General features: G+C 58.8%; 1 protein-coding gene across 4 annotated transcripts in view; it reads left to right on the plus strand.

Moving 5' to 3' along the window:
- Nucleotides 1–9,327, plus strand: part of BBS1 (Bardet-Biedl syndrome 1) — a 14,844-nt gene extending 5,517 nt beyond the window's left edge. For 3 of the 4 annotated variants that reach the window (XM_045297269.1, XM_045297268.1, XM_045297270.1), the window contains 10 exons: nt 138–269; nt 858–964; nt 2,207–2,327; nt 2,497–2,655; nt 3,777–3,846; nt 4,170–4,328; nt 4,897–5,030; nt 5,370–5,504; nt 5,902–5,988; nt 6,169–9,327. In XM_045297269.1, the coding sequence (XP_045153204.1) occupies nt 138–269; nt 858–964; nt 2,207–2,327; nt 2,497–2,655; nt 3,777–3,846; nt 4,170–4,328; nt 4,897–5,030; nt 5,370–5,504; nt 5,902–5,988; nt 6,169–6,255 (1,191 nt within the window). In that variant the 3' untranslated portion in view covers nt 6,256–9,327. The remainder of the gene's footprint in view (nt 1–137; nt 270–857; nt 965–2,206; nt 2,328–2,496; nt 2,656–3,776; nt 3,847–4,169; nt 4,329–4,896; nt 5,031–5,369; nt 5,505–5,901; nt 5,989–6,168) is intronic. The other variant, XM_004713702.2, reaches the window with a different exon arrangement.
- Nucleotides 9,328–10,144: the final 817 nt, after the last annotated feature.

A 10,144-nucleotide genomic window follows, 5' to 3' on the forward strand; every position in this document is an offset into this window, starting at 1 on the left:
CCTCTCTCTCCACCTCTCCCCCTCCCCCTGCCCCCCGCCGGTTCTGCCCTCTTCCTCCCCTCCTGTGGCGGTGCCTGGGGAACCGGCAAGTGGGGGTGGCCTGAGTCCCCTGGGTGACCCCATCAGTCCCCTTGCAGACGGTCATCACCACCATGGCCACGCTGAAGAAGAACCTGGCTGACGAGGGTGCCGTGTCCTGCTTGGTGCTGGGCACCGAAAGCAAGGAGATCCTGGTGCTGGACCCTGAGGCCTTCACCGTGCTGACCAAGGTCAGTGCGGGGCCTGGTGCCGGCCACACCTGAGGCCCAGGCTGCAGGCCTCCCCAATCCCTGTGCCCCCAACCCAACATTCATTGTAGAAAAACGAGGAAAAGGTGGATCTACCCCAATCTCTGCCCCCCCCCCCACCGTAAGGAGATCCACTGTGGAAGGTGTGGCACGTCTTCCAGGCACGTCACTGTTACATATGCAGCGGGGAGCGGGGTGGGGGAGGCCCCGCACCCACTCTGCTCTCCTGCCAGGAACCGTCCCTGTCTCTCCTCTCTTCTCCACTGGCTAAGGCCTCCCTCATATGGTAGCCACAGCCAAGTCATACCGCCATGGGGTCCCGTCACCCACTGTTTGTCTCTAGGTCAGGCCCTGTCTGGTCTTTCACTGTCCCCACCTCTGCTGTGCAGACCCCCTGGGCTCGAGAGTCCGTAGGAAGCCCTTCTGAGAGGAGGCAGAGACCCACAGAGTGTGCCGGCAGGCATGACTCCCTCCAGCACACAGTGCTTGATGAAGGTGCAGCCCCTGAGAGCCGAGTGAGGCGCAGGACTGGAGCTGTGGCAGCACCTGAGGCGGGGTCTTTGTTTGCAGATGAACCTCCCCAGCATCCCCGCGTTCCTGGACATCACCGGCCAGTTCGACGTGGAGTTCCTGCTGGCCGCTGCCTGTCGAGACGGCAACATCTATGTTCTGAGTAAGTAGAAAGCAACTTCGGTATGTAGCAACTGACAGAACAGAGGATGGTGCCAATAAAGTGCGCTCCCTTCCGAGGTGCAGGGGCCTGGAGTGGGGGTGGGGGGTGGGCCTGGAACAAACCGGCTGAGAAGGTCCCAGGAGGAAAGCACTAGTACAGAGAGTCTGCAGGCCGGCCACGTGAGCTGGGGCCCAGGCCTGGCAGCTCTCCGCCACTAGCAGGGCTCCCAGAGGTGGAGGGGCATCCACATGGGCCGCACCACTTCTCAGTACATGTGGCACATGTATCAGCCCACATGACGTCTGGTGCTGGACTTGCTTTCCACAGAATGCCCGCTGTGCGTTGAGCAGCGCACAAGGGTTCCCCAAGGCAATGCGGCAGACTGGGTGCGTGCTGTGCGGGCAAAGGGGCTCGCCTGGGAGGAGGTGACTTAAGGGACTGTCCGAGTACAGTAGAGACCGAGTCCCGGTTGTAACAGAGAAGTGACTCTGATCCATCTCCATTTCACAACTCTGCTGTGGGGGGAGCAGAGCAGGGAGACCAGCTGGGAGCAGCGGCCCCTGGGGGCCTGTACTGCTGACTTGGCAATGCCGAGGGCGGGCCAGACCTAGGGTTGGCAGTCAGGGCATCGGACTGCCAGTGCAGTTTCGCAGGGCAAAGTCATCATCCTCTTCTGAGCCCTAGTGGTGCTGTCCGGTGAGCCCTGGATTGTGACCATAACGTCAGTGGTTCAAATCCATCAGCTGCTTCTCAGGAGACAGATGAGGCTCTCTGCTGCTGTAAAGATCAGCTGCACCGGAAACCCTGACTAGGGTCATTATGAGCCAGAATTGACTCAGGGCCATGGCCGGGTCCAAGTCCACTAGCAGTGGCTAGTCCAAATCTAAAGTAAACCCCCCAAAAAACAAACGGGTCAGGGTCAGAGGGCTGCTCCAGAGGGTGTTCAAGGGCTGAGCTTTCAGCAGTTTCGCAGTCGGTCTTGTCTCTGGGTGGATTCGAACCTCAAACCTTCCTGTCACCTGTCGAGCACGTTCATTCACTGTTGAGACCCCCAAGTTCACTGTGAGCTCTGTGAAGTGCTGAGTTATAGCCCTGCTCACCCCCAAAAGGCAGGAGGGAAGCAAGCCCCATGTTGTGCTGGGTCACATGGCGGCTAAGCAGCGAGCAGGAGAACGTGCTGTGGGCCTGCTGGGGAAGTCGGGGGAGGGTTTCTCTGCAGCTGGAGCGGGGTGTCTTTCCTCCACAGAGACTCCAAGCGCCCCAAGTACTGCATTGAGCTGAGCGCCCAGCCCGTGGGGCTCGTCCGGGTACATAAGATCCTGGTGGTGGGCAGCACCCAAGACAGCCTGCACGGCTTCACCCACAAGGTGTGGCCTCTGGGCATGTGCCCCTCCCTGGCCCTCCTCCTCCACTGTTTCTCCCCCCGACCTCCCACACCCCAGAGCAGCAGAGCCCCTCAGGCTTCCCAGAAACTCCACACCTCCTTCCCACGACCCTTGCCAGCAGCCCCTGCCAACACTTGCTGCCCCCTTGCAGGGCAAGAAGCTCTGGACGGTGCCGATGCCCGCGGCCATCCTGACCATGAACCTCCTGGAACAGCGCTCCCGGGGCCTGCAGGCTGTCATGGTGGGACTGAGCAACGGCGAGGTCCGCGTCTATCGAGACAAGGCCCTGCTTAACATCATCCGCGCCCCGGTGAGCCTGCCCCTTCGCCCGCCTCTGCACCTCTGCCACCGACCCCACCCACTCGCCCAAGACTTTTGCTACCTTTCAAAGCCATTTGGGCCCCACATAGGCACAAGTCACTGTCCTGGGGGGCAAAGAACAATGAGCAAGTCGGTCTGGAGTTCTAGCAACAGCTAGTTCAGTAAGGGAAAGTGAGCAGGTGGGTGTGGGGGGTCAGAGGAGGGGATACGTGGGGATGGGACTTCTGGACCATGTGTCACTAGCAAGTGGCAGTTGACTGGGAAACGGAGGCAGAGCCGGGCAGCAGGGCCCAGGGCCAGACCATTCTGCCTCAGCCTGGGCCTACCCCATTTGCTGGGGGTGAAGCGGAGGCCCTTCTCGGCGTCTTCACTGCCACAGCCAAGTGGAACAGAGAATGCCCAGTGGACCGCCTTGAAGCGTGGTGTGTGTGTGTGTGCGCGTGTGTGTGTGCTGTGTCCCAGTATAAAGTGTGGCAGGGACTGGCTGCCCCACAGTGTGCTGGAGGGCCAGTGGGTGCGGTTGGGAAGGAGGCGGGAGAGAACTGATGAAAAGGCGAGCCGGCCCTGAGCTGTTGCAGCTGTGGGTCCCTGCGGTTCTGGAGGAAGGAACCAGAGACTCTAAGAAGCAGCGAGTCAGCAAGCTCCCGGCCGCCCACACAACACAAGGCCTCGTTCACCCAAGACCAGAAGATTGAGGGCCACCCCTGGTGACCCTTCTGACCAGGGACACAGGGCCCGATCGATGGGAGCGAAATGGGGACCAGAACTCCCAAGTCGTAAAATGTCCGGGCTGCCGTGACCCGCTGAGATTGGAGAACTAACTGCCTTTGGCCAGCGCCTCGCAGGATGGAACTGAAACTCGTGCAGGAGGCTGGCTGCAAAGGAAATGCAATGGGAGGGGGGGAAACAACCGCTGTCAGCTGGGAGTGCTGCGGCCCCTCCAGGCCCCTCCAAGACCGTCCACGCCAGACAGCTGGGGCCCCGGGAACAGAGGCAGGCGGGGAGACAAGGACTCGGGCCTCTCCCCTCATCTCACCTGTCCCATCTGAGAGCTCCCCATCCTTCCCCGCCCCCACTGCTCTCCAGCCAACCTCCCACTCTCCACCCTAGGACGCAGTCACCAGTCTCTGCTTTGGCCGCTATGGGCGGGAAGACAACACCCTCGTCATGACCACAAAAGGTAGGGGAGCCTCGCTGGGGAGGGGCTGGACCTGGGCTGCAGCGGGGGTGGGGGTGGGGGGTGAAGAGGTGGGTGTAAAGGCGGGGGGCCTCCCCCTGGGCCAGCTCACCAGCTTCCTGTGTTGTCAGCCAGGCGTGGGGCCCTGTCCTGAGGTCGTGTCCCCAGGAATAGCACCATCCCCCACAAATAGCACTGAAGGAGCTCATGCATTCTTGATAGGGCGTTAGCAGGGGCCACTCAGGGCTTCCATGATCTGCCACCCCGGAAGCCAGTCCTTAGGGAGTGCCTAAGCATGGTAATGTGGGGTCCCCTGGCTCCCCCAGGCGGTGGCTTGCTCATCAAGATCCTGAAGCGCACGGCTGTGTTTGTGGAGGCAGGGGGTGACGCGGGCCCCCCACCCGCCCAGTCCCTGAAGCTCAGTGTGCCCCGGAAGACCCGCCTCTACGTGGACCAGACCCTGCGGGAGCGAGAGTCTGCCACCGGTGAGCCCGGGTGGGGTTTCTTGCTCCTCTTCCCATCTTCCTCCTCCTCCCCTGCCTCCTCCTCCTCCCCTGCCTCCTCCTCCCCAGCTCCTTCAAGCAGCAAGAACTGGGTGAGAGCCACCTGGGGGCCAGGCATTGTTTCCCAGGACACCCAGGGAAGGCTCAGGGAGAGGTGATTCTTCAAAGACTTTCTTCCTGGAAGATGGAGCCCTGTGGTGCACCCACTGCCAACCAAAAGGCTGGGGGTTCAAACCTTCCAGCCACTCCATGAGAGAAAGATGAGGCAGGCTGCTCCCCAAAAGGGACCGCCTCCGGGCCCTGGGGAGCAGTTTGGCCCTTCCCTGTCGAGTTGCTGGGAGTGAGATCCACCCGACGACAGGGACTGGCCCTGATCGATGGGTACAAGACAGAGCGGGGTGGGAGTGGCAGTTAGCATCCTGGGTGGCCACACCCGCCACTTAGCTGCCAGTGGTAAGTAGGCAGAGTAGGGCGAGAAGGAGCTAGAATTCAAAGGGCTGCTGCCTCTGCCCCTCGACCCCACCAGCATCACTCCCTGTCCCCTCCCCAGCCATGCACCGAACCTTCCAGACAGACCTCTACCTGCTGCGTCTGCGCACCGCCCGGGCCTACGTGCAGGCCCTCGAGTCCAGCCTGAGCCCCGTGTCTGCCACGGCCCGGGAGCCGCTCAAGCTGCACGCAGTGGTGAGAGCTGGGCAGCAGGGGACCTTCTACCTTCACAGGCCCCACCCCTGCTGGTCTCTAGCCAGCTCCCTCCTGTGGGGCCTGCTCCCAGGAGTCTCAGCTGGGTGAAGGCAAGGTGCTGGGCTCCTGGTACAGGGATGGTCGAAACGTAGTGAGCCAGGCAGCCTGAGGGGGAGGGAGGGAAACACAGGAACCCAGCAGCCACCTGGATCTGACCCCTTCTCCTCCCTGGCGCTCTGCTGACCCCTCTGCGTCCATGGGGACAGGGAGGAGGGCACAAGCAGTGGCCAAGGGAAGGGTGGCCTTGGCCGGTCCTCAGTGGTCTATTTCCCTGGGCAGGTCCAGGGCCTGGGCCCCACCTTTAAGCTCACACTGCACCTTCAGAACACCTCGGCTGCGCGGCCCATCGTGGGGCTGCTGGTCTGCTTCGTGTACAGTGAGGCGCTCTACGCCCTGCCGCGGGCCTTCTTCAAGGTACGGGCTGGGGCGCACAGGGTAGAGGCCTGCGGGCACCTGGCTGGCTGGAGCTGAGGAGGCTGACAGCTCCATGGTCACACAGACTAGGCCCCAGTAGGGCCTCAGGAGGCCACGTGGACGACCCAGAGCTGGGTCTCTTCATGGCCTCTCCCAGAGTCTGCTGGGACCTGAGCACCCCAGAGCCTGCTCCCACCTCCCCAAGGAGAGTCTCCTCCGACAGGAAGAGCCCTCTTTGCCTCTGGGGCCCTCCTTGGCTGCCAGTTTGGAAGGAACTTGAGGACCCTAGGGTGTGGCAGAAGGAGCCCCGGCCTGGGGGTGGCACTGGCCTGGTGAGGGCGTCAGGGGAAGCCTGGGACCCCCGAAGCCAGGGCCCGGCTCCTTCCTTCACCCACAGCTCCCCTTGCTGGTGCCGGGGCTCCTCTACCCCGTGGAGACCTTGGTGGAGGGCCTCAGTGACAAGGGCGTCTCCGACATCATCAAGGTAGCGCAGAGGGCAGAGGGCGGCTGGGGCAGCGGGTGTGGGGGGTCTGCCCAGTGGGCCCTCCTCCTCCCCGGTGGTCTGTCATCAGGATGGACAGATCAGGCCAGACTTGCCCTTTGCAGGGCACGGGGGAGGGGTGACAGGTGCGGCACCCACTGCATGGCCCTGCCCCTTCTGTAGGTGCTGGTGCTCCGGGAAGGCCAGGGCGCACCCCTGCTGAGCGCCCACATCAACATGCCTGTGAGCGAGGGGCTGGCCTCCACCTGACGTAAGCCTGCTCCCAGGACCCGGCACCGCCCACCTGCAGCATTCCCTCACTCCTCAGCCCCTTCCCCCACCCCCACTGCTGTGCCTGCCCAGTGAGGCCCCAGGGGCTTCCTCAGGAACCACCCAGCAGGAGGGGGTGCAGGGGAGGCCAGCCCCACCCTGGGCTGCTTCCCTCAGGCCCATCCCTCGTCTTCATGCTCCAGTGCCCCTAGTCAGGTGACCAGGTGGCCTCACCTTCTGTTCCGGAAGCTTCTCTGAAGCCCTCTGATGCCCCTGGGGGCTGTGAAGGGAGGAAGAGGTGCAGTGGGACAGGGGGCTGCTGAGCAAGGAGCTGAGGGCTCAGCTGTCCCACGTAGACACCACGCCCAGCAGAGGGAGCTCAGCCAGACAGTGGGGCTTTCCCGGCCCTGGGGGTGGACAGCACCACGGGCAGTGGATCTAACTGGAAGGCGAGAGCCAGAGGGCTCACCCTGAGCCACCTGCGCACCAGGAACGTGAGCTGCCTGCAAGCGCCCGGGCACACTGGGCAGCTAGGGGATGATCAAGGCCCCCAGGAACGTGGGCTTGGGCAAGGTGGCCACGGTCAAATGAAGGCTTTATACCAGACTTTTCTAGCCCCCATCTCTGACGCCCCTCAGCTGGGCAGGCCCTGGGGAGGAATTGAGGAGCTGGCCCCAGAAAGGTGATGCTGACCAGTCACTGACCGGTTTTTGTCCTCAAGCCAAGGGCCCTGAGCTGGTTGTCACGACCCAGCGGGAGAGAGGGTGACAGCTCCACCCCCACCCCACCCCCAGCCTAAGCCCTGGTGAGAGAAGTGATGGTCGGACCGTCCCCCTCCCTGCAGGCCTGCTGCTCGCTGACAGAGCAGTTGGGTTCAGACGGTGACACCTTCAGGTGAAGCACAGCTAGGCCAACTGGAGCCCGGCCTGGAAGGGCCTGGAGGTGCAGGGAGGGTCGCTCTGGGGGTCAGCGGTCAGAGGTGCTACTTGACCATCAGAACTTCCTAGCAGAGGGAGCTCAGCCAGACAGAAGAGGCTGCCCAGGGCAGTGACTCACACCCTGGAGCTGGGCAGGCAGGGGCCATGCTGTCACTTGGAGGTCAGTGTGCTGGGTCCAATGACTGGACGATCCCTCTCACCCAACTGACACAACTTGCAAACTGCGGCCTTGGAACGAGCAAGCCTGCCCTGAGCCCTGTGGATAAGTGCAAGGGGAGACCCTTCCAACGGGAGGCGGCTTTATACTGGAGCACTTTGTTGTCCCCAGTTGCTCTCAGGTGGATTCCGATTCCTGGCGCCCTTGCGTGTGCAGAGTACCACGGCTCCTCTGGGTCTGCACAGTGGTGACATCTCGAAATGAGATTGCGAGGCCTGTCTTTCGAGGCTCTTCTGGGTGGGCCCCCATTGCCAGCCGTTCAGCTGGACATCAAGTACTTACCTGTCCGCACCAGCCAGGGGCTCTGCAGTACCGTGCCCCCGTTATTAAACGTGTGTGCATGTGAGCAGCACTGCGTGGGCAAGCAGACTGGAAGTAAGGCAAAGCCAGAACCAGCGAGCGGTAACCATTGCCCACACTGGCTAGACGCCAGGGAGCCGTGTCCACTCGGGAGGAGGGCGTTAGAGAGTCAGTGTCTTTTGATGCTGATCAGGACCCACGCAGGGACGTAGCACGAGGGGGCTCAGGGGTTTCCAGCATCCAGTAAACGAACGGTCTGCGCTGCTACGCACAGCCGGCCTTTAGCTGTTTGTCCTCCTCTCGGAGCCCACGGGCGGCTGTGTCTTGGGCTTGTGGGGTCTCTGTTGACGCCTCATTCTCGGAGGACGTGGGACAGCTCCCGATCCCCTCCTCCCAGCCCCGACTTCCAGGTGGAAAAGCAAATAGAGTCTTATTTCAGGAGACTGTGGTGGGGGTCTGCCTTTGGGAATTTCCTCCCCGGTTTTTTCTCTGTTCTCTGGCCCAGCATCTGGTCCACAGTCGCTCCAGACAGAACAGCACCACAGCTCGGATTCTCTTATCTCCTCTGACCCTTGGCTTCCGATTCCTGGGAGATTTTGACCTTCCAGCTCTCCCGGATTTCAAAAATCATATGTATTTTCTTTTCACTTTCCAACTGTCCTCTTCAATCCTTGTTTGTTTTCTCAAAATGCATTCTCTTCCTATCTGCGAACATGATCTCCTCCTTTTATTCCTTGCATTATCATTGTTTCCTCTGAGTTGCTTGTTTGTTGGCTTCCAAGATAGGGAGCCTAAACTCAGGACGCCGACCATCTTACGTGCACAGTATGAAGGTGAACCGAACTATCCCACCTCCCCAGCCCCCAGACCAGCACGGAAGACGGCCTGTCTGTGAGCGCAGTGCTGGGTCAAAGTGGGAGGGGACTGCTCTCCAGGTTTTAACTTGCCTGACTTAAGAGTTTGCAATTAGATGGACAATAACTTGGTGGTCCCGAAGAGCCCCCTCAACCGGGACAGGGTTGCTGTACCGTCAGGCAGCTGAGACGAAGATGTGCCCTTTCTGGATAATTTATTTTGAACTCAACCCCCTAGGATCCCTCTTGATAAGATTCCAGGAAATAGGAACGGACCAAGGCGCAAGGGAAGAAAGCGCGAACAGGAGCGAGGAGAAGCAGCCTGCGCTCGCGGGGCATGAAGCCCATCTTCTTATTTTAAAATATATTTAAAGGAAACAGGAACCTTAAAACTGAGCTGAAACCTAAAGTGATTTCCGTGCTTTTAATATTTTCTGCCTTTCGACTGAGATTTTTCTGTGTGTTAGCTAGTCGTTGTTGGGGTGTTTTGTTTTGTTTTTTGCTTGTTTGCTTCCTGCCAGTTTTGTATGATTTTCTGTGTGTGAAATGCAGGACAGGTGGGTCTGTAGAGATGTTTAGACAGTAATTGGATGGCGCGTGGCAGGGAGGATGGGGGAAATGGGGAGCTAACAATGAGTAGAGAAGACAATGTTCTGAAATTGTGGGGATGATTGAACCAGTCTTACTTTGAATGATTAAATTGTCCAGTATGTGAAGTATATGCCAATAAAACTATTTTTGAAATGAGCTGAAGGTAAGGTTATATAAATGATGAAGCAGATTTTAATTTTTATTTATTTTTAAAAATCATTACTGGGGGCTCGTACAACTCATCGCAATCCATCCATCCATCCATTGTGTCATAAGCAGATTTTTAAAATGAAGACCTTCCCCCCGCCCAAGAAATTTGGAAATGAAAAACAAAATATTTTAAATCCATTGAATTCTAGCCCACCCCCCAAGATTTTTTAAAAACTTGGAAGTCAAAAATATTTGAAATTAATTAATTGGTACACTGCATTTTAAAAACTCAATAGGTTTAGCAACTGAAGAGAGAATTGTAGAAATTATCTAGAATGTCCAGAGACAGAAGATAGGGGCAACATGAACTGGTAAAGAGGCAAGAAGGACAGAGTAGGGAAAGATCATAGGAGTTCCAACAGGGCACAGAAAGAAATGAAAATCTGTTTCAGATTTTTTTTAGGGCTAGTCATTTTATTAGGGGTTCATACAACCCTTATCACAATCCATACATACATCAGTTGTATAAAGCACATTTGCACATTCATTGCACTCATCAATCTCAAAACATTTGCTCTCCACCTAAGCCCCCAGCATCAGCTCCTCATTTCCCCCTCCCTCCCTGATCCCCCTCCCACATGAACCCTTGATAATTTAGAAATTATTATTTTGTCATATCTTGCTCTGTCCAATGCCTCCCTTCACCCACTTTTCTGTTGTCTGTCCCCCAGGGAGGGGGGTTATATGTAGATCCGTGTAATTGGTTCTCCCTTTCCACCCTACCCTCCCATCACCCTCCCAGTATCGCCACTCACACCACTGGTCCTAAAGGGATCATC

This window comes from Echinops telfairi, unplaced genomic scaffold (assembly GCF_000313985.2).
Source record: "Echinops telfairi isolate 266 unplaced genomic scaffold, ASM31398v2 ScPeMD7_7417;HRSCAF=8455, whole genome shotgun sequence".
Classification (NCBI taxonomy): Eukaryota; Metazoa; Chordata; class Mammalia; order Afrosoricida; family Tenrecidae; genus Echinops; species Echinops telfairi.